Source organism: Lepidochelys olivacea, assembly GCF_965140295.1.
Source record: "Lepidochelys olivacea isolate rLepOli2 genome assembly, chromosome: 19".
NCBI lineage: Eukaryota > Metazoa > Chordata > Testudines > Cheloniidae > Lepidochelys > Lepidochelys olivacea.
The window spans coordinates 3,177,967-3,202,021 of record NC_140429.1 but is presented as its reverse complement, the minus strand read 5'-3'; the positions used below and the strand labels follow the sequence as shown (position 1 = coordinate 3,202,021).

The 24,055-nt window shown below is 49.8% G+C and overlaps 1 protein-coding gene across 5 annotated transcripts in view; it reads right to left on the bottom strand.

Moving 5' to 3' along the window:
• Window positions 1-107: 107 nt before the first annotated feature.
• The window catches only part of COL8A2 (collagen type VIII alpha 2 chain), a 136,247-nt gene continuing 112,299 nt past the window's right edge, over window positions 108-24,055 (bottom strand). For all 5 annotated transcript variants that reach the window (XM_084652428.1, XM_084652429.1, XM_084652432.1 and 2 more), the window contains one exon: window positions 108-3,144. In XM_084652428.1, coding sequence (XP_084508554.1) covers window positions 1,223-3,144 — 1,922 coding nt within the window. In that variant the 3' untranslated portion in view covers window positions 108-1,222. The remainder of the gene's footprint in view (window positions 3,145-24,055) is intronic.

Here is a 24,055-nt window from a genome sequence, read left to right as displayed (position 1 = left end):
AGCATTATTGAGGCAAAGTGGTGGTAACAGGACAAATGTGAAATGATTTTTTTTCCTAAGTCACAGAAACCTGCACTCAGAATAGTGCACCTTTCAAAGAGACTTATTGCACTATACTTGTAAATAACATTGTTAAGTAGATAATAGCACCGTTGTAAAATGAATGCATGAAAAGTTAGAATGAATGCTTTTTTTTTAATAGGTTCCCAAAGGGGAAGGAAAAAAAAAGTGTACACATCCTGAAAGGTAGACATTAAAAGTAAGATGTCCATCAATGGCACCTTAAAGAAAGCATAGCTAAACCTTCCATGAAATCAGCTAGTAGCAATGTAAGCCGTGCTTGCAGTGCCATCCTTGGATTCTCAGATAATAAAATGTTTATAAGCCCAAACAAGTTTGTGGGCTACAGAAATATACATGATAGAACTGGCCCTTTGACTTGCCAATGCAGGAATTAATACAAGGTCAAGGAACATTGTTCATCACAGGGGTCCCAAATTCCCTGAATGGCTTTGGAGACTATTTGGTACCCATCCTATTGCCAGGTGCTACTAATGACGTTTTTTGTTCCTAAAGATTTTTTTCTTAAATATTTACTTATAAAAAGGTGCTTCTGTAAAGTGTTCCCCTTTTGATGACTAAATCCACCCGCCCTGGTTGAATCTGAGAGACTGACTTCAAGCGTCAATGAGATTGAAATGTGGGGAAATGATTGATTGGGAAGGGGATAGTCAATCCACCAGGAATTTCCACTGCTCTTGAGATTTGAGATTGCTTAGGACCCCTGGATTGGCTAACGAATACGCAAAATGGCTTTATTTATTTAACTAGTACTCAACAGCGGGAACAAGGGCACTTGATTATAAACCAAGAAGGGTCTAGATTCTTCAGCTTTCCTCCTCTTACAGTTTAGTTGCATAGCTAGATCCTAGCCAGCCCGAGCTGGTTTCTGTGTTTGATGTGCAGTCACAGAGGTAAAATTTATTCCAAATACACCTCCCCCACTTGCCCCCTCCCCCAAAGAAACAACAAAAGCTCCTTTCCCCTTATCCTCTCGACTCCTTGAGTGAACAGTGTGAAGCGAGATCCTGTGCCAATGACTTGCGCATTCTTCCCAGTGATTTTTCTTTTTTGTATTTCTTTTATTTTTTAAAAAAAATTATTAAAAAAACAAGACAGTTTATGGCTAAAGTGGGTAAAAAGGAAACACACCCAACAGCTGTTATGTGGGGCAAAGCAGGAAGCCGGAGAAGGAGGAGTGGATGTATTCTGTGGAGTACAGCCCATTGGCTTGGTCCGAGGGCATTTGGACCCAGACTTGGTCATTCTCTTTGAGTTCGAGAACTGCGCTGCCTGAGGCTTGATCCAGGTAGCCTTTTTTGTACTCATCGTAGGTGTATGTGGCGGGCACATTGTTCTTATAAAGCGCCACCCAAACATTAGTCCCTTTGACGTGCACGTGGTAGGCAAAGTAATAGATGCCGGAGATGGGGCAGGTGAATATCCCAGTGGCTGGATTGTAGCCGTTGTGCCCGTTATACAAAGTCCTGTCGAATTTGACTGGCATGCCAGAGGCTGGGAATGGGGAGGTCAGGATGGCCGTGAAAGCGGGTGCTATCCGGGCAGAGAGCTCCCCTCTGCCATACTGTGGCTTCCCAGGCTTGCCATTCCCTAACACCGCTCCTTCCACGCCTCCATCTGGCAAGTGCAGCCCAGCAATGCCTGTCTCGTCGAACACCCCTGGTGCCCCGGGGGGACCAGGCGGCCCTGGTGGTCCTGGGGGGCCGTTTAATCCACGTGTCCCTGGTATTCCTGGTGGGCCAATGGGTCCTGTAATGCCAGGCTCCCCTACCTTCCCCACACCTGGAGGGCCTGGGAGGCCAGGTTCCCCTTTCAGCCCTGGTAAGCCCTGTGGCCCCATGGGACCAGAAGGGCCTTGTAGGCCTGGAATACCAGATGGGCCCCTCAGGCCTGGCTGGCCTGGAATTCCTACATCCCCCTTTGGTCCCAGGCTACCTGTTAACCCTGGCACTCCAGGAACCCCTGTGAAGCCTGGTTCTCCTTTTGGGCCTGTGGGGCCAGGGGGTCCATGTGACCCAGGCAGACCTCTCTCTCCAGGCACCCCTGGTTTCCCTGCAAAACCGTTTGGCCCTTGGTCTCCACGCATCCCTGGTATTCCTGGGGGCCCAGGTAACCCAACCTCACCTTTGAGGCCTGGCAGCCCATATTTGCCCGGCAAGCCCATGGAGCCCGGCATCCCTGGGGCTCCAGTGACACCCTGAGGGCCCTGCTCACCTGCTTCCCCATCTATGCCTGGTTCCCCTTTGTCGCCAATGGCTCCTGGGACCCCAGGTTGCCCACGATCTCCTTTTAAGCCCGGCAGACCCGGTTTCCCATAGCCTGCAGGCCCAGGTAAACCGGGAAGGCCACGGATACCGGGTTCTCCTTTTGGCCCCACAGGGCCTTGCATACCCGGAACCCCTCCGACCCCTGGGATGCCTATTCCATCAATGCCTGGTGGACCCCGTGGACCCATCGGCCCAGGTTCCCCATTGATCCCAGGGGCTCCAAATGGACCCATCTCGCCTTTCTCCCCTGGAGCACCTGGTAAGCCATCAAACCCTGGTTTCCCAATGCCGTTTGGCCCTGGAGGCCCAGCGGGGCCAGGGGGCCCTCCATTTCCTCTGGGACCTGGAAACCCTGGCTTCCCAACACCATTTTCACCCTTTAAGCCACGCTCCCCCCGAGGCCCTGGTTCCCCTTTTGGCCCAGGCTCACCCCTAAATCCTGGTAGGCCTGGAGTGCCCTGCATGCCTGGTTTCCCATTGATTGAGATGCCTGCTGGCCCAGGCAATCCTGGCGGGCCAGGTAATCCTCTCTGGCCTTGCTCACCTCTCATGCCGGGTTCACCTTTGAGGCCGGGCATCCCTTTCATACCTGCCTTTCCTGGAAGCCCTGGGATACCTGGTTTGCCAACACCAGAAAATCCAGGGGGCCCAGCAGGGCCTGGCTGGCCATGAAGTCCGGGTTTCCCAGTGCCTGGTTTTCCTGGATAGCCTGGGGGGCCTGGAGGTCCTCTTGGTCCTGGCTTTCCTGGGGGGCCTGGCTCCCCTTTGAGATCCATCGGCAGGAGCGGTGGCATGTCTGTTAAGAGCAAGAGATACCAAATCCTTACTGGATAAGTGAGGAAAGGCCACCCGCTACCAGAAGAGGCAGAACCTCAGCGTCATGAGAAGAGAAGCCATTGTGGCTAGTGCTGATTGTTAGTGAAGTCACAGCCCAGAGCCTCAAAAGGATTTAGGAGGCTAACTCCCACTGATTTCAATAGGATTTAGGCTCCTAAATACCTTTTGAGGCTCTGAGCCATACCGCCTTGTTAAGTGGAGATTATTGCTATAAACCCTCCCGCTGATGACGGAAATTAATATTTGTGAAGCACTTTGAGAGTCTGAGATGAAAGGTGCTCTGAAAGCCTGGGGATGGGGTCTCATTAACCAGAAATAAGTTACACACACATGGGCTCCTTTTGCTTTAATGGTGGGTTGTAGGAATATAAGTTAGCACCAGATGAAAAGAACCCTGTTTGGACACATGATCATTTATGGCTGATTTAGAAGTAGCTAAAACAAGTCCCATCAGGTACTTGAACATTCAGTGGAGAGTCAGCCCAATCTGCTCAACCAACTATGTGAAAAAAAACTGAACAGACATGAACAATTCAGACTCCCTGTGCTCAAGGTAAATGCAAAAGGAAAAGCATGAACCTGTAGCTTTTACTGAGACTAAAGATGGTGGCTTTGCGGATGCCCTGCTGTCTGCTTAAAAGGCAGATATCAGTGTGGGGACAAGGCTAATAGTATCAGCCATGATATTTTTTGGACTGCGGGCTAACTCTTGGACATTTTTGATAGTTTCAGAGGCCCCTGGGCTTCCCCATTGATGCTTCTAACAGCATCTAGAGTTATCATTCAGGCCTCTTCAATGAGCAATATAGTCATTTACAAAGAATAACAATGCTCACCAAATTCACAGATAATCAGTGTTTGGGTTGCAAAAAAAAAAAAATCTATGGCATAGAGTCATTATTACTGTTGATATTATAGTAGCACCTAGAACCCGCAACAAGACTGGGCCCCTCACTGTGCTCGACACCATCCAAACAGCGAGTAAGCGGGTCCATGCTCAAAAACAGCTTACCCTTTAAACATGTAAAATAGTCAAAAAGGAAGGAGTGTAATTAGCAGGGTGCATTTGATTTAAATAATGATTGATTTAAATCACTAATCAGGAAGACTCAATTTAATCATGGTTTTCTACATAAAAGTGCATTCTTGTTGGTTGTTATAACCTTAATACATATTCTTCAGAACTCAGAGATAGATGTAGGTTTCATTTTTAGAAGGTACACAGTATAGGTTTTTAAACTGATTTATTTTGAAAACTTTTCCAATTAGTTTTACAGCTATATCAGAAAATGAATGATTGTTTGGTTATTTCATTTACCAAAGGTAATTGAAGCAGATATTTATGAAGTCATTGGGAGGTGAACTATCTTCAGCTCAACCGGTTAATCATTAATATTTGGAGGATTTTCTTGCTATGCTGTATTAGGAGGAGAACATCACCACACAGACATTTAAATTGTTTTATTTAACTAAAACAACAATGTTAAGTATTTTTTAAGGATTTTCTTCTTCAACAGCAAATATATAATATTTTAACAAAAAAGCATATGTCCCTCGCTTCTTACATTTATCTCCAGACTTCTTCTCCTTTTCCAGATCTATTCCGCCCCCAACAATCTTCCATTCATTGAACTTTTTGAAACTTTGCACTTTTAAAGAGAGATAAGGGATTGACTCTGTGTACACAAATTTGCAGAGGGACAATAGGGTTGAGGTCCGTTATTTCTCCCCTCTCTATATCATTTATTTAAAAACATTTTTGCTGTTAACAAGCATGTTACCTCTGGAGACACAAATCTACAGTTTGAGAACTGCAAAACTAAGCATCTGATGGTATCTTCTAGACTGAGCACTGAGTCCCATTGGGTAGATAGAAAGATTAACCTAAATAATCTGTACAGAAGCCCCTGGAACCCCATCAGATTGGGTCCCTAATCCATGAACTATTAGAACTCATTTACAAAACTTTTCTTAAACATTACTTGAATATATTGTCTCATACTATAGAATTAGAATTTATAATCCCTATTCCATGATGAGATATCTTTGAGCTATAATGTATCTTAATTAAAACTATCTTTAGATAGGTTTTTTCCGTCAAAAAGCATTTTATCAAAAAAATCTGATTTTTTTTTAAATAATTGATTTTTATGCACCTTGGTAATTAGGCCCATCAACAAATGAGCAACTGAGGCATAAAGAGCTTAAGGCCCAGCGCCTTAAAGGTATTTAGACTCATAAGGTCCATTGAAATCAATGGGCTTTAGGTGCCTAAATACCTCTGAGGATCAGGACCGAAGTGACTTGGTTACACAGGAGGTCTTGGCAAAGGTGGGGACCGAATCCACATCTCTTTAGTCCCAGTGCCTTATTCACAAGCCTGACGTTCCTTTAGAAATGTGACAGAGGAGGCGTCACACGCTGCCCCACCAATGAGCTTAAGGCCTGTTGTTGCCGAACTATCACTAGAAACGACCATTGACTAGCCTCCAGGGTCCCTGCCAACCCTTAATTTCTCCACTGCTAGTATTACTAAGCATGCCAATTAGCATCAGCTGTGAGGGTGATTTTTAGGGGGCTGTTTTTACATGTTCCCTAGGACCTGAGGACTTCCCCCCCAAATCATTCATACTGGCTACAAGAGAGCCATCAGAGGGTAATGGCTTTCAGTCACTACTGCTCTGGGCTGGACTCGAAAGAGTGTTGGCATTGAAAGCCACAGCCAAGATTAACGGTACCCTGTCACCAATCCACTGAATGATTGAGCCGCCCTTAAAATCTTGGGCTTCTCTAGTCCTATAATGGTTTTCTCTTACTAGGCTGACTACTATACTTTAGGACATTTTCTTGGGAGAGCAGCTAGTTAATTGGTTTGTCATTTGTGCATTCATGTAAGATGGGTCTGTGATCATTGGCAGAGTCCCGCTTGCCTATGGAGGGTCGCATCGGGGAGGAAACTTGAAACACACTGAGAATGTAGGCTATTGGTGCAGGCGCACCATGAGTCCCCGGACCAGGTAGCCTCGGCATGGCATCCCTTCCCACCTGAGAAGAGGGGTGAAACATTTGACTGGCACTTGTCCCAGGTGGGTTTGATAGACAAGAGACATTTGATGGTTACTTATACACGTTTCAAAAACCGGGGACTCTGGCTGGCAAAGACTTCTCATTGCCCTGTCTATGACTTTATAGCCAAATGTGGCCAAAATGTAGCAAACTGGCTACATCAGCCAACCTTTATAAAAGTGACCCCCAGAAGCATCAGGTGCCAGGGCAGCATCTGGCCCTTTGTGTCTCAGTTTATGTAACCAGGTATTCTCAGTGGCTAGATAGACCTCAAATGGGTCTCAAACCGTTGGATGCTGTTTACATGGGAGGTTTGTTTCCTACTTCAATTCTGGTATCTGTATACACCATGTGTCTCTACGATCCCTGTTTACAAATGGAAGAGGCTGCACCTGGAGGCATTTGGATCACATTTGCGTTTAGCAAGAGAGGTTTCTGTCCATTCAGCTGTCCTTCTAAACTTTGTGCAGTCAAAGGTTTTACTTTTTGATGTGCATTGATTTACCCACCTATTAGGAGTTAAGATTACTTTATTGGGCCATTTCTAGTTTGCCTCACAAACTATGGGCTCTAAGGTGAAAGGGCCAAATTTATAATGCACTTCATGCACCATGCCATATTTGCTTGGTAGCAGAATAGAGCCCAAACTCATTTCACAGGGAAGAACCATCTAATGATTTATATGACAGTAACACCTAGTAACTCCAGCTGAGATTAGGGGCCCATTGTGCTGGGCATTGTTTGTACACACAGCAGGAGACAATGCTAACATGAAGAGCTTCCAATCTAGATGGACAAAGGGTGGGAGTGGAGAACTGACTTGCCCAAAGTCACACAGCAGAGCTGGGAAAAGAACCAAGGACTTCTGTCCCTATCCAGTGCACTGTCCTCTGAACCATGCTGTCCCTCAGCCCAGGTTGGCTTTGGGTCATGACTCCTGCCATCAGCCAGGTTTAAACCAATGACTTGCATTTGCAGGGTACAGCCCAGCACAAAATTCTCCCACGGCCAATCGTATAAACCACCCAACTGTTTGCTCCTAGTTTATGGAATTGTACATAGGCTACAACCCCAGTATGACACTATGGGGAGGAAGGAGGAGCATGTAGACTGTGTTTGGTGATTGTAAGCTGCTGGATGGGAAAGCTGATGAGTCACACTGCACTGAGGACAGACAAGGAACAAACAGAAAACGAAAGAAAGATGCTGTCTTCTGATTGCTTTTCATACTCCACAAGGGGAGAGTTTTAACAAAAAATTCTAGTTGATCCTGGATTTTCTAGGCCTGCAGCCCCACAAGCAAACGTAGGGAGAGGAGGAAGCTGTCTATCTACATTCCACCCACCCACCCACCATCTGAGAGAAAAGCTTCAAGCTACACCCACTGCCTTGCTAGCACTCACTAGCCCATGGACAGACAGATACTCTGAATGCCAGATGCTGGACGCACAGGCCTAGCTGTCGGTCCTGGCTTTAGAAGGAGTTGTGAATGGTAAAAGCTAAGGGAAGGTCTGGGGCTGCCTGGTTCAATGCTCTGGGCAAAGGAGGTTCAAAAGTTCCAGGAGGGGAGGGTAAAAGAGAAGTGGGTGCTGGAGAGAAACAGAATCTGTGTTGGGAATAGAGCCAGGTCCACCCCCTGGAGACTGGGGAGTCAGTGTGCTGAGCTGAGGACATAAAAGCAAGGAAACTGTGGGGCTGGATGGATCTGCCAACACTAGGAGATTTTGCTCAGTCAATGGGGAAAGATTACATGAGATTTAAGGCACAGGTGGTAAAAATAATAAAGGCAGCAGACAAGGCCTAAGTATCAAAGGGGGCTTTTCCTTTAAGTACAAAAATTAGCGCTGGTCATTTCAACCAAGTCTGGAAATGTGGTTATTTTTCTTTCGTTAATGGAAACCTTTTCAGGGCTTAGGCTTTCCTGAGCTTATCTGCATATCAAAGACTTGCCCCACAACCTCTGCTCTAATAGAGGTCACACGGTTATCTTGATTAAGGAAATACTTGTCTATCAAGACATCGCCTCTGGATTTCTGCAGTCGAGAAAAAAGAAAGATTTAAACTGTGTGCTGAAGCAGATTTCTGGAAAATATCTTCCCAGGAAAATTATTTCAATATGTGGGGTTTTTTTCTTTTCTTCTTGTGCTGGATGCTATGGTTTGTAAAGAATTAGTTTTCTAGGTCATTTCGCATGGAATCAGAACATGGAGATACAGCTGAGCCCATGAAGGAGGGGGCAGGAAAAAAAAAACCTCACCAAAAGAAAAAGCCAGATGTGAGTTGCCAGCTTGCAGGCAGCCAAGAAAGCAGACAGGAAAACCAAACCGGGGACGTTAGCACAGAGAAAATTGGGACACTACAGCCCCAACGGTATCCAATTTCAAGAGACCGTGTCTTACCACAGACGCATGTCTTGGAGAGTCTGCTTTTCACAGCAATAGCAAGGGGTTATGCGCTCCCCTCTGTGTATGAGCAAAACTACCATGAATGCTAATGGAAACAGCCACCTGGATTGTCTGGGAGGGAAAACAATAGACAGAGCCTCCGCAGAAGGTCTCACCTCAGGTCCAGAAGGAAGATTTCAACCTAATTCCAGAACAAAAGAATTTTCAGCTCAGTGGTCCACCTAGCTTGGTCTCTGACAGTGGCCAGCATCAGCTGCTTCAGAGGAAGGTGCAAGAAATTTCATAATGGCCTGTGATGGAATAATGTGCCAGTGAAAAGAAGTTTCTTCCTCACCTCAAGCAGCCAGTGGTTGGTCTATGCCCTGAACCATGAGGTTTGATACATCCCTGATGAATTATCATCCTAGTTACTATACCTGTGGGAGGTTTTGTTAATCATAACAATGACTAATCCTTTTTTTTCCCATGTTGCTGAGCTGTTGGCCTCAGTAATGCCGTGTGACAGCGAATTCCACAGACTAATTATATACATGGTAGATTGGGCCAATGGTTATCTAGTCCACCATCCCATCTGCAGCTGTGGTCAGCACCTGATAAGGTGTGAGGGGGAAAAACACCTTTAATGCTCACTGCCTCTCCTCTCCAGTGGAAATACAGTTAACTCTTATGGCCAAACAATGGCTGTTGTTTCTGGAGACCTTTTACAAGACAGCAACTATCTTCCCACCTTGAACACACCATCACCATGTTCTCTCTGAACTCACTCTTCTCTGTCTTCACGCCGTGGAATGACTCAACCCTTCCTCATTCTGTGAGGGCAGCCCAAAGAGTTTACCCTACGAAGCAGCTCCTTTCCCTTGTCCTACCAGCCCGCCCCATAGGGCAGTTTACAACAAAGACACTCAGCTTCAGCTGGGGTTGCCAGGGAATATGAACAGGAAACCACGCAACAAATTCCAGTGGCCACCAGAGAGGTTGGCAACATTACATTCTAAATCGATAGCACCCATCCAAACATTCGGTGTGTTGAGTAACCCAGAAAATGCGGATCACTCCAGAGAAGATTCCAAGACATATCAAACCGGCTTCTTACATTTAGATCACCTCGTCTTCAAAATCCTTAATGAGCTCTACCATGTGTCATGCATTAGGACTTTGGTCTTGTACATGTGGTGGTCTAAGACCTTCTCTTGGGCATGTGGCTTGTGGAGACTGTTCTTGGCAGTTTATTGTGGAGATTTTCTTGCTTGGCCAGGTTTTTTTTTTTTTGTCTATGGCTGGATAAACATCTACCTGATTCCCTTTCATTTCTGCTGGCCTTGAATTTCTCTCTAGGCTTTTCATTTTCTTCCAGAGGCCAGAGCTCAGCAGATCACAGGGAGGAATAGAGTGCCATGAGGATCCTCGCAGGCTTAGGAGGGGAAGAACAAATGGACGGCGCTTAATGGGATTAAAGTTGGAAAGGAACTTATTGTAAAAAGAATAATCGTCTTGGCAAGGAAAGTTTCACATTTAGCAGGACATGAGAGAGCTGCTGAGATGTTAACTGTAGGCCTCTTGGCTTCATACGAGCAGCCACTATACAAGGTGTGCGGGGCATAGTTATTCACTTTATTTTCTGTAAACATTTTAATATAGGTGAAAGTTGCTGGATTGGCAGCTTCTGAAAACCTCAGGGTAGGTCCTGCTCCATGCAGCAGTAGCCTGCGTGTTTCCCCCCCACTGCCCTACTGTTAATATGTCTCTGGAGGATCCACCTTTAAGGGAAATGGGGGAGCTCAGTCTCGGTGGACCATTCCCACACCTTGGGCTCTTTGCCCAGCTTCAGATGGGAACAAAATTATAGGGGTTGTTTCTGTGGTTTAGATACTTGCCTTCGGACCTGGGCAAAGAACCTACAAACTCATTTCATAGAAAGGCCACTGAACAACTGCCAGGTGGTAGCAATTGTTTGGTCACTGCTGTGGGAGGGGTGATGACTGAACACTCCCAGTGGCAAAGGCAGGACCCGGGTCAATAGCTGAACGAAGGGGCTCACTGGCTCTCTGACTCCGTGAGGGGTTAGTGGAAGGTGCTTCAAGAAGGGAGTGCTCCCTAAGGGGGATCAAAGACACATCCCTCCTTTCTCTCCACCACAGGTGCTGCCTCAGTGACTCCATGGAGGCCGCAGCCTTGAGTTCTATTCCTGCCTCTGCCATTAACTTTGGGCAAGTCACTGGCCCCTTCTCTGCTCTCCTCTCTCCAGCTTTGCCTCTCTCGTCTGGCTAGGCAATAAAGCCATGTGGGAACATGTCTGTCCACAGCTGTGGACAGTGCCTGGCGTGCTGGGGCATCGAGGTGCTACTCCAGAGTAACCATCGTCCATGGAGGTAGGCCCATGCTTGTTTGACTGTCCCCATGTCACTGGCCTGGAGCTTCGCCGGACAATGCTTCTCACTTGCTGCTACTGTAAAGGGAGGAGTGCCGCTGTCCGGCCTCCGTGCCAAATGTCCGAGTCCGCATGTCGCCCAGGAAACATTTCTGGTTTAGTTCTTCAGGGAGAGGTGGGTTGGAGGGGGCTGGCTGCGGGTGAGCAGCCAAGGCGTGGCTGCTCACGGTGACACTGGGAGCTTGTAGCAATTTTCTGTTTCAATTCCAGCCATCTGCTGCAAGCACCACTGAGAAGGTTCCGCAGCCACAGGCGCCGACTCCGTGGGTGCTCAGGGGCTCAAGCCCCCACAGAGGAAAAAACAGGGGGTGCTCAGCACCCACGGGGCTGGCCAGGGCTGCTGCTCTGTGGGTCCCGGGGCTGGCCGCCAGCCAGCTGTTCAGCTGCTGGCCCTGCGCCCGCATCAGCTGTGCCGCTGATCAACTGTTGAGCGAGGCCGTGCCACCGATGAGCCGTTGCGTGGGGCTGCCCCTCCACTCGCTCCTCTCTGTCTCCTCTCCCCCTCACTGCCCTTAAGGCAGGAGGGGGCAGAAACGAGCAGGCAGGAGGCGCTCGGGGAGAGGGTCTCGGGAGCGTGGGCACCCACCAGCAAAACCAAAAGTCAGCACCTACGTCCACAGCAGAACTGCTGCTTTTCTGTGCAGCGTGGAGGAGGTGCTAGCAAGGGCCCCAGGTGGAGCTTAGCACCAGCTCCTGTGACGGGGAGTTCCCATCCCAGGATGGGAAACAGGTGCTCCTGGCTTAGTCTGATAAATACACTCGTAAGCCAGGAGGCTGCAGTGTGTAATCTGCCATGGTGAGCCAGCAAAGGGGTCTGACTTAACTAATGCCTTATGCCGTGTACGTCAAGGATCTCTGCTCCACAGTGCAAGGCGCTGCACATGCACACCCACGCCTAGTGCCCTGCCCCGAAGCCTGTGCCTCCACCTCTGCACCAAGTTCGGGCGTAGTTTTGGCCCCTGCCCGCGAAGCTGCACATAAATCCAGGAACAGGATCCTATCACTCGGCTCTGTGTTACCTCGGGGCTGAAGGGGGACTAAAGTGACGCCTAAGCCACCCTCCGCCCAGGCGGGAATTGTACCTTAAACACTTTTCTAGGTCATGGCATCCCAAAAACATAGGCCCTTCCTGAACACTGTGTCCCTGCGCGTGGGACAGACAGCGACACGGAGCCCAGATCGACGCCAGTGTGCAGGTGCAAACTGTTCTGACTTGGGTGACCCTTGTAGGCAGAGATGCTGCGGAGGAAGCAGTTTCCTCTGCTCCTTGAAAAGACCAGGCATGGTCTGGGGAGCAGCTGCCCTCGGCAGGTAGGACAGAGTGCCGCTCACACACCTGCTAAGCTGCCCAGCACCTGAGAGGCAGTAATAACTGCCCCCCTTCTGCAGCCTTGGCCACGGACACACACCAGGTCAGAGGCAGACGCAGGAGTAGAACCCTTCCCAGCTGTGCTGTAACCACTAGACCCCATGCCCCCACATTTGGCTAGGGGGAATCGAGCCCACAGCACACTCAGAGCAAAGTACAGCAGATAAGGGGCTACATCCTTTGTGGGTTTTTTGTTAGCACGGCTCAAAAATGGGCAGACTTCGTTGTTCTTACGCATCCACAAGAGAGGACCTGGTTCACTGATTAATTAGTTCATTCATTAATGGTTCACGTTCATCGACTGTATTTATGATAAGTTTTAAACACTGACAACACACGTGGCTAGGTCTGTGCATTAAGATGGGAAAGGCCCCTTGACCCACCCCAACACAGTAACTCTTCCCCTTTGGTTTGCACATATTCACAGAGCGCACTGGCATCATAGAATCATAGAATATCAGGGTTGGAAGGGACCCCTGAAGGTCATCTAGTCCAACCCCCTGCTCAAAGCAGGACCAATTCCCAGTTAAATCATCCCAGCCAGGGCTTTGTCAAGCCTGACCTTAAAAACCTCTAAGGAAGGAGATTCTACCACCTCCCTAGGTAACGCATTCCAGTGTTTCACCACCCTCATAGTGAAAAAGTTTTTCCTAATATCCAATCTAAACCTCCCCCACTGCAACTTGAGACCATTACTCCTCGTTCTGTCATCTGCTACCATTGAGAACAGTCTAGAGCCATCCTCTTTGGAACCCCCTTTCAGGTAGTTGAAAGCAGCTATCAAATCCCCCCTCATTCTTCTCTTCTGCAGGCTAAACAATCCCAGCTCCCTCAGTCTCTCCTCATAACTCATGTGTTCCAGTCCCCTAATCATTTTTGTTGCCCTTCGCTGGACTCTCTCCAATTTATCCACATCCTTCTTGAAGTGTGGGGCCCAAAACTGGACACAGTACTCCAGATGAGGCCTCACCAATGTCGAATAGAGGGGAACGATCACATCCCTCGATCTGCTCGCTATGCCCCTTCTTATACATCCCAAAATGCCATTGGCCTTCTTGGCAACAAGGGCACACTGCTGACTCATATCCAGCTTCTCATCCACTGTCACCCCTAGGTCCTTTTCCGCAGAACTGCTGCCTAGCCATTCGGTCCCTAGTCTGTAGCTGTGCATTGGGTTCTTCCGTCCTAAGTGCAGGACCCTGCACTTATCCTTATTGAACCTCATCAGATTTCTTTTGGCCCAATCCTCCAATTTGTCTAGGTCCTTCTGTATCCTATCCCTCCCCTCCAGCGTATCTACAACTCCTCCCAGTTTAGTATCATCCGCAAATTTGCTGAGAGTGCAATCCACACCATCCTCCAGATCAGTTATGAAGATATTGAACAAAACTGGCCCCAGGACCGACCCTTGGGGTACTCCACTTGATATCGGCTGCCAACTAGACATGGAGCCATTGATCACTACCCGTTGAGCCCGACAATCTAGCCAGCTTTCTACCCACCTTGTAGTGCATTCATCCAGCCCATACTTCCTTAACTTGCTGACAAGAATACTGTGGGAGACCGTGTCAAAAGCTTTGCTAAAGTCAAGAAACAATACATCCACTGCTTTCCCTTCATCCACAGAACCAGTAATCTCATCATAAAAGGCGATTAGATTAGTCAGGCATGACCTTCCCTTGGTGAATCCATGCTGGCTGTTCCTGATCACTTTCCTCTCATGCAAGTGCTTCAGGATTGATTCTTTGAGGACCTGCTCCATGATTTTTCCAGGGACTGAAGTGAGGCTGACTGGCCTGTAGTTCCCAGGATCCTCCTTCTTCCCTTTTTTAAAGATTGGCACTACATTAGCCTTTTTCCAGTCATCCGGGACTTCCCCCGTTCGCCACGAGTTTTCAAAGATAATGGCCAATGGCTCTGCAATCACAGCCGCCAATTCCTTCAGCACTCTCGGATGCAACTCGTCCGGCCCCATGGACTTGTGCACGTCCAGCTTTTCTAAATAGTCCCTAACCACCTCTATCTCCACAGAGGGCTGGCCATCTCTTCCCCATACTGTGCTGCCCAGTGCAGTAGTCTGGGAGCTGACCTTGTTCGTGAAGACAGAGGCAAAAAAAGCATTGAGTACATTAGCTTTTTCCACATCCTCTATCACTAGGTTGCCTCCCTCATTCAGTAAGGGGCCCACACATTCCTTGGCTTTCTTCTTGTTGCCAACATACCTGAAGAAACCCTTCTTGTTACTCTTGACATCTCTGGCTAGCTGCAGCTCCAGGTGCGATTTGGCCCTCCTGATAACATTCCTACATGCCCGAGCAATATTTTTATACTCTTCCCTGGTCATATGTCCAACCTTCCACTTCTTGTAAGCTTCTTTTTTATGTTTCAGATCCGCTAGGATTTCACCATTAAGCCAAGCTGGTCGCCTGCCATATTTACTATTCTTTCGACTCATTGGGATGGTTTGTCCCTGTAACCTCAACAGGGATTCCTTGAAATACAGCCAGCTCTCCTGGACTCCTTTCCCCTTCAAGTTAGTCCCCCAGGGGATCCTGGCCATCCGTTCCCTGAGGGAGTCGAAGTCTGCTTTCCTGAAGTCCAGGGTCCGTATCCTGCTGCTTACCTTTCTTCCCTGCGTCAGGATCCTGAACTCAACCAACTCATGGTCACTGCCTCCCAGATTCCCATCCACTTTTGCTTCCCCCACTAATTCTACCCGGTTTGTGAGCAGCAGGTCAAGAAAAGCGCCCCCCTAGTTGGCTCCTCTAGCACTTGCGCCAGGAAATTGTCCCCTACGCTTTCCAAAAACTTCCTGGATTGTCTATGCAATCACTTAGCCAAACACTGCCCAGGGAGGACCAGCTTTTTAAAGGTATTTAGAGGCCTAACTCCTAGTGACTCCAATGGGAGTTAGGTGCATAGGTGCTTTTGAAAATACTACTAGCTACAGCTACTTTTAAAAATCGGGCTGCTAGCTCTGTTAAAGTCCATTCCTCAGACAGCAGCCCCTTTAACCCCTGCTAACCATGTCTGAACGCTGACCACCTTCCAAGGACCACAAGTTGCTGAGCAAATGCTGATTTAGCTAAGTCTTGTAACCCTCTGTGTCAGGTGGGTAAGTATCACTACCCCATTTGACAGATGGGGAAACTGAGGCGGAGACAGATTTATGTGCCCAAAGATGCGCATGTGCCCAGGATAACAAAGTGAGTTGGAGTCAGAGCCGGGAATGAAAACAAAGCAGGCAGTTCCCCTACTCTAACCACTGGACCGGTGCATAGTTTGTCAACCATTGCCAACAGGTTGCAAGGGGTCGTGACCATCCTCCCTGTATTTGTGGCTCTTTGGGGGGCAGGGAGCAACACTTGTCTGTTGCAACATGAGGCCAAGACACAGAAGAGGTGGAGAAATCACTGGCACCAGCTAACGTGTAGTTCTTGTCCCCCGTCACGCATGTGACGATCTCTCTTTCCCAAGTGCAGTGTGCGGCTTGATGCCGTATACACTGAGCGCAGCATCTCTTCTAGACGCCATCTGGCTTAAGGCACAGATTTCTACGGTAAACACGATCCCCAAAGAAAATAAAAAGGAAGGTGATACGCTCCTAGCCAAGCTTGGGGCGGCATTTTCCTGACGTGAAAGGATGGTGAGTCTTTCTGGGGGTTAAGCAGTTTGGTTTTAAAACTGCTCACTTCCCACTGGTGCAAGAGCACCAGAGGGAGTCTGGGCATTTAGGGACCCTGCAGCAGCAGGGAAACTTAACTGTATGGGGGAGACCCAGCCCAAAATGAAAATGACAGGGCTGACTGGTATTTTGTCATTTGCACAACAAAAATGATGTGAAGAAATCCTGCAGGGATCGTTGGGTTCCAGATAACCCTGCTTATGAACTATACACAAATGTGCACCGTCTAGCTGAATAATACCTCCTGCTGCTCTGGCCAATGGCTTTTAAAACAGCCCACAGTGAGCACCACTAGAGGGCTCACAAACTATTTAAATAGGTACTACCCTATTCTGCTACAATGCAAGGGTCCAGGGAAATTCTCTTTTCTCCTGCACACTAGGTAACCTCCAAATGCACGGCTACCCGCAATACCACGCTGTGAAGCCATTAATACAGGCCCTTGTGTGTATTTAATACCCATGGCTGTTGCTCACTCCTGCCCTATAATAATGGAGCAGACCCAAAGGAACAGAAGGCAAAGTCCAGACTGGAGCCCCATAAGTAAACCCTGCACCGCAATAAAGAGACCACCGCAATCTGTCCTGACGCATAACTGTGTTTTTAAAGTTCCCCTTTCCTGTTTTTAAAATAATTATTTTTAAAAATCTCACCAATAGTTAAAGTTTGAATGTTTTAAAGGTTTTTAGTGCCACCCACCCTCCTCAGAACAATGTAAGGTCTCAGAGACAACACCGCGTCTCTGAAGAGCGAACCTGATGCAGGATGGCACAGTGCTAAGCAGGTTATAAAAACCTTGCTAGAGCTACGTCTGGGGATAGACAGACAGGCCCAGATCCTCACAGGGCTTTAGGTGCCTAAATACCTTTGAGGATCTGGCCTTAGTTGTGAGAACTACGTCCTCCGGTGCTATGGCTCGCTGTGCTTGCATGGTAACGTGCTCCTCGGGATGGCTCGAACTAGGAGGAAGCTGAACAACCTGAACAGAATCAAGTTTCCTGTGCCAGGGGAAAGGTGCTGGGCAATAGCTGGAATCACCACAAAGACTCCTGAAGTATAATGATCCATTCAGCTAGATTTTTGGGGGGCAGGGGTGTACAGTCAAGCCTCATCCTTGAGGAGCCAGGCTTTCACTTCCACTATCTCCCCAGGAAAGAGGCCTCACATCCCCTCGGGGTATTAACTAACATTCAGGGAGCGAATTTTTAATTTTTTTTCCCCCTTTGCAATTTAGAAAAGCAACTTGGCTTTTTAGAAAGGTAACTCCTGACATTTGCACTAGGTGGCACCAGCAAGCTAGGAACCCGGCCTGCAAGAGCTCAGTCTCCCAGGCCACTCAGGGTGGGTTTCCGGGCTAAGCAAAGACCTGTGAGCTTCATTTTTAACCTCTCTCTCCTGAAAGCCCTTCAGGGTCAGTTGCATACAAGGACGGCCTGGAGCTGCCACAGGATCCTCCCCTGGCTACACCTCAAGAGCTTTAATTGGGGGGCATTCCAGCCCCTGCCACAGCATTGCCTTTCTACAGGTGGGGGAAACTGAGGCGCTGAATGGGACAGTGACTTGCCCATGGCACAGCCAGCGATAGGAATCCTGACTCCTTCTTTATCCCAAACCATCCTTCCTCCCAACATAGCCTCCCAGGCAGCAGTGCAACTGCAGGGAGAGGGGACGGTGAAGCTTGGGAGAAGGGGTGCCAATGCGACACACCCAGCTGGGACATCGCCGCCAGCCAAACCAGGCAGACGCGACAGTCCGAGGGGGCCAGCAGCACAGTGCCGGAACCAGCCGGCTCTCGCTAATGACGAGTGCCAGAGTTGGAGCTCTGCGTGGCACGGTTCCCTGCCATGCCCTTTGGGTGCCCCCAGAGGGGAAAGTGACTCATGAAACCGGGAAAAAAGTCATTTTGCTTTCGATTTGTAAAATGCTGGAAATGAAACAGAACGCTTCATTTGACCCAAACCCATTGTCCCCCTTTTGTTTGGAGCTGCGAGAGAACCAAAACCTCCGCCATTCTCTCGGCCTCAGCGCTACGGAGGAGCCAGAGGGCCTGGTCTATCGGCATGACCAACACTGTGTTCAAAGAGAGCGCGTAGCCACCTCCCAGCTGACAATGACTGATTAGTCTGGTAGAGCCGCCTCGCTCTACCCAGGCTCAGGGCCCCATTGGGCTAGGTGCCTTACGGACACGTGGTCAGAGACAGTGCCTGCCTTGGAGAGCTTACAATCTAAGCCGAGGAAATGGTGGTCCCCTGGCAGGCGGTCCCCTGGCAGGCAGGTGGCACCCATAGGTAGGGTCAAGAATCAACCCTCTCTGAGCCACTGGTTGGAGGCTTGAAGTGCCCATCGCACCGACTTCCCTCAGCAGCCGCGTGCGCCGCCATGGCCAGCCAGCACGTGTGGCTCCTAGAGCAGGTGCCGTCTCCCGCTGCACTACACCGGGGTGCCGGAGCTGGGCGGGCGGGGGGAGCAGCCTCCCTTTTGAGCCCTGGTCTGGGCTGTTTGTACCTGCCGGCAGAGGCTCAGGCACCCTGGCTTCCGGCCCCACTTGTGGTAAGTCACCTCCCCTCTGGTTCCCTTCTCGACTGTGTCTCTAAGCACTCCAGTGCAGGGCCTGTCTCCTGCCGTGTGGCCACGCAGCTGAACCGAGGCCTCCAGGTGCGCCCGTAACCCACACACTGATACACCTCTTCCTTCAAAGCAAAGCGGGGGCAGCACCCCCCAGGCATGACCAGGTAAAACCACAGGATGCATTTTGCCATGTCCCAAAGCCTCAAGCCAAGCGCGGGCAGGCGCCGCAGACCCAGGGGGCAAGCTGCCAGTTCAGTGTGGGTTTGGCACACGCCTGGCTGCCTCGGCAGCCTTTGAACCAGGAGGCTGCAGTGGCATGTGATTTATGCTGCCACTCTGACAGGCCGTTTCCAGCAGGAAAGCAGCTGCCATGCAGAAGCCTCAAATCCTACCAGCACCCACCGGGGATAAAAGGTGAGGCAAGAGGAGACAATGGGGACTAGCCAGCCTCTTCTGGCTCCTTCCACCAGCTCCCTCCACAAGCAGAGTCGCCATCAGAGCCCAGTGGGAAAGGTCCCTGCCCGGCAAGAAGAGGATGGAAGCGCCTCCCCTTTGTACACTGGTGTCATAAAAAGAGGGACGTCCTTGGTCCACGGCTGTGCAAACTCCAACTCTGACCCCGCCCAGCTATGCAAACTCCTCCCCTTTCATGAGAACAGCCATACTGGGTCAGACCAATGGTCCAGCTAGCCCAGTGTCCTGTCTTGGCCAGTGGCCAGTGCCAGGTGCTTCAGGGGAAAGAACAGGCAATTACCGAGTGATCCATCCTCTGCCGTCCAGTCCCAGCATCTGTCAGTCAGAGATTTAGGGACACCCAGGGCATGCGGTTGCATCCCTGACCACCTTGGCTAATAGCCATTGATGGGCCTATCCTCTGTGAATTTATCTAATTTTTTTTAAAGCCAGTTATACTTTTGGCCTTCACAACACCCCCCCGGCAATTAGTTCCACAGTTTGACTGTGCGTTGTGTGAAGAAATACTTCTTTTTGTTTGTTTTAAACCTGCTGCTTGTTAATTTCATTGGTTGACCCCTGGTTCTTGTGTTGTGTGAGGGGGTAGTCAACTTTCCCCTACCCCCTCCCAACTGTGCAAATTCCTGACCGCTCTCAGCTGTGCGATCTCTTCCCCCAGCTGTCCAACACATCCCCCACTTTCCCACCCCCCCCGCAGCCAACTCCCCTCTCCGGTGTTGGGGATTTATCAAAGCAACCCCCTGAGTTTTTAATAAATATTCTCGAATGTGGCCTGGCTGAAAGAAGTGATGCTTCTTTGTGCCCGTTTCCTGCCCCCTCCTGGGTGGAAATAGCCACACAAAGCTTGGGCCACTTTGAAAGCAGCTGCCGTGAGAGTTTCCTAAAGCTACGGGCAGCAGCGGAGTGGATAACTGCCAGGGCAGTAAGGGTGCATGTACCGGGGAGACAGAGGTCATGAGATCTCCTGCTCCCTGGCTTGGCTGGGTCCTCTGGGGCTAGCCACCCCCCCCTCCATCCTCACCTCAAGGCTGCTGCCACTCTGTGGATAACAGGGACGTGCAGTCTGCAATGCCAAGCAGAGCAAAATGGCCTCCTCAGACCCCGGTGACATCAGGGAAGGCGAGGCAGAGGCCAGGGCAGGCGCGCCCAGTCTGACAAACCCAGATGCAGCTTTCGCTGCCACCACCAGACTAATGAGGAAGGCAGCCAGGTCCTGTCTTTCACTCCTACTGCCGTCCTGCTTCGGGGCTTGGAGGTACTTCAAACAGAACAGACAGTCCCCGCCTGAAGAGCTCACAGGTCTGCGGAGTCTCTTGCAGCCTCGTTTTCTGGTACCTCGCACACTGCCCCCTTGTCTTGTTCTCACAAGTCCCATGTACCCATGGACCCAGGCATCCTGACTCCCAGTGCCAAGCTCTGACCGCTAGATTGTCATCTTGGTTTTATTAAATAAGTGGACTATTGGCTGGATTTGGGGCAGTGGGGTCTATAAATAACTCTCTGCCAGGAGCCGGAAGAGTATTTTTCCCCTTTGGGGGTGTAATATAACACAGGAATTACCAAAGCATAGCAAATCCTGTGTGTGTTACTTACGCTGTTGGGTAAGACAGACAGATGTAGGGGCATGTGCCCATTACCGGGGCATCTGCCTTCATTACAGTGACCCTGCAGCCATACACCGCGCTCCTTGACAGAGTCACACGTTCTCTCAACAGCCACTAGGACTGAGGCCGCCTCTGGCCTCTCCTGAGTGGCTCAGATTGGCCTTCACTGCAGTTCTTGCTTGCCCTAAGCAGCTGTCTCTCTCTTACGAAGCTCATGCTAGGATGGCCAGTTAGGTGAGCTCAGAGGACTGTCTGTCACCTGATCCCTCAGAGCAGCAGTGTCATCCAGTGGATAGCGCCTTGGCCTGGGATGCAGGAGATGTAGGTTCTATTCCCTACTCTGCCATTGGCTTGATCTGTGACCTTGGGCAAGTCATTTACTCTATGTGCCTCAGTTTCCCCACCCACCCTTGGTCTACCTACCTAGCACTGTAGGTACTACTACCAATGACAATTCTGTCTCGTAGGTGGCTAGAGTACGTAGGAAAAAAAACGAGCAAAGAGATATTTGACTCCAGTCCCATCAGCAGCTAAAACGTTCCTTTTTGGTGAAGCTGCATGTGGAGTTTCTGTCTCTGGCTGGGATTCAGAGAACAGACTCCCAGCAGCTGGCGGGGCGGAGATCTTCACTCACTTCAACTCCAGCTTTTGCTGGGTTTTTTCTCCTGCTGTATGTGCTGATCTAAGGTCTTGTTAGCCATTCAGATTCCTCGTAAATCAGGCACTAGCAAGCTGGCCTTCTGCAGCCGCCTGCAACCTTTCCCCCCCTTTCCCCCCCTAGAAGTTATTCCTCCTGGAGCCAACACTCCCGCCAGGCTGGAGGGTCCAGCCCTGAGCTAACTGAGTGGAGCAGGCTCCAGAGGTTTTCCCCAGCTGGAATGAGCCTGCAATCCAGCTTTCATCAGGTAGCTAATGTTTCAGCACTGGGCCGCTGCACTGTGTTGTCTGCGGCCATATTTATGAGCTCAGGTACTTCTGTGATCCTCTGCCGACACTGCTCAGATAAAGAGCTCCTGGCAAGGGCCCTGCACCAAGGATGGCTTGAATCATGATTTGTACTTAGGGCTGCCCATCCGATCATAACCACTTCAACAGTGTCCAGCAGTCTGTCCCCGCCAAAGCCTGCGGCACGCTTCAGTTTCCTGGGCACACTCCACTGCATGTTTATTTCCAGCACACGGGTCAGGACTCCGCTCCCAGTTACACGGGCGTCAAATCTGGAGTCACTTCACCGACGTCAGTGAAATCATTCCGGATTTATATGGCTGCAAATGAGAACAGAGGCAGTCCCCCAGTGTGCACTGGTCAGTGGAGGAGTCTGCTCCGGCCAGGGTACCCTAGAGAAGCCAATCCAGCCCCAGGTCAAGGCAACTATCATGACAAACCCAACAACTCGCCATGAAGAGCAGCTGCTCCAAATCCAGATCAGGTTAGAAAAATGACTCTGTGTAAACAGCCCCTTCTTAGTCACTGCTTCTGCTCCATGCGAGGGTCAGTGAACATGGCTGGGGTGCAGGGACCAGCAGAGACTCATTCTTTCCTTGTGCTCCCCCATCTGTTTGCTGCTTCTGGCTGTGGTCTCTTGTTTGAGATTTAGACTGAAGGCTCTTGGGGTGGGGACCGTCTCTGTTACGTGTCTATACAGTTCCCAGCAGCCTGCAGCTGCTACCACCAATGTTCCCTCTAATTTTTGACAGGCTGGTTGCGCAAAAAAATTCTTCTGTGCAAATTGTTGTGCGCAGGGGGTTTCAGATCTGTGTGCGCACGCACACACGCACAGCTTAGAGGGAACAGTGGCTACCACAATACTAATTAACGAGCAGGAATCAAACCAAGCAGAGCAGGCGGGGGAGCTGTCACTGCTCTGCCTCTCCCGTCCCCAGGAGGAAGGGCGTGGGGTTGCCACAATGCGGTAATATAAACCGGGGTAGATCCTCAGGTGGTGTAAATCAGCACTGAAGTAAATGGAGACAATTTACACCACTTGAGGATCTGGTCCAAGGATTCCTGCCACCCAAGTGCTCTGGTTAGTCACCTGTGATCTCCTCTAGCGGCTGGTGTGCCCAGGTGAGGGATTTACCGGGAACTTCCACCCTTTAGAGAGAGGATGGTTAGCCTGGGTCTGGGGAGTGGTGAGGCCAATGCCCAGCTCTGCCACAGACTGACTCTCTGGCCTTGGGCAAGCCACTTAGTCTCTTTGTGCCTCAGCTCCCCATCTGTACCATGGTGGTCACAGCCCTGCCCTGCCTCCCAGGGGCTGTGGGCGGCAAGGATAAACCCAGGAAAGCTGCCGAGGTGCTCAGATGCTGTGGAGAGGGCGCCCAGAGAAGTACCTAACATGACAGACAGACTGAGGAAACTAAGCTGGAGAATGTTCATAGGCCGCGTTCCCACAACCTAATTCCAAGGAGACCCGGCCCAGAGAGCACCGGCCTGTTGGGCATTCTCCGGATCGCTGTGCTCTCTGCCAGTCGGGTTACACAGCATCAATGGTGCTGTCTCTCTTGGCTCAGGGAGGTCATTGTGTGAGCTCAGCGAGGCTTCCTTGCCCCTTCCTCTCCAGCTGCTGGAGAATGTCCGCTGTTAACTGACAGCGCAGCCTGAAAGTCCCTGCTCTCCCCTGGGATTGGTGCTGCTGCGGCATTTCATCAGCGGTGAGCTCAGGGTGGTAGAAGCAATTCTTAGTCACCCATCTCACGGCCACTAAATCATCTGAACTTTCTCTCACTGGTTTGGTGTTTGTAACAAGCAGCTGCATTTGTCAAGGGCTGTAATTTTAACCTACTGCAGCAACTGGGCTGGTAAAATAATAATCAATAATAATTAATTTCCACTTCGCTAGTACCTTTCATTGAATGATCTCACAATGGGCCAAATCTGGAGGTCCTAATCAGGAATAATAATGCTACGTACTAAGCACTTTTCATCAGTAAATGTCACAGCACTTTACAATGGAGACAGTATCATTATTACCATTTTACGATGACAGGCAGCTGGATGTAATTAAGCTTGTGAATGTTCACGCACCATGTTCCGCCCTGCTGACACATTACAGCTTAGGCCCCTCTGAGCAATGGCAGAGGTAGTGAAAACTAGGGATTTCTCCCTTGAGACTTGATGCGCAGTGTAAGGGAAACACACTGGCAAAGCGTGGCATGTCCCTCCTGATGGCTGGTCCACAAGAGGACAACAGCCCTAATACTGCTGCCAGCTAATGGAATTACTCTTTGGCTCAAGTGGTAGAGGACAGTTTTGTAGCAAAGTTTATTAC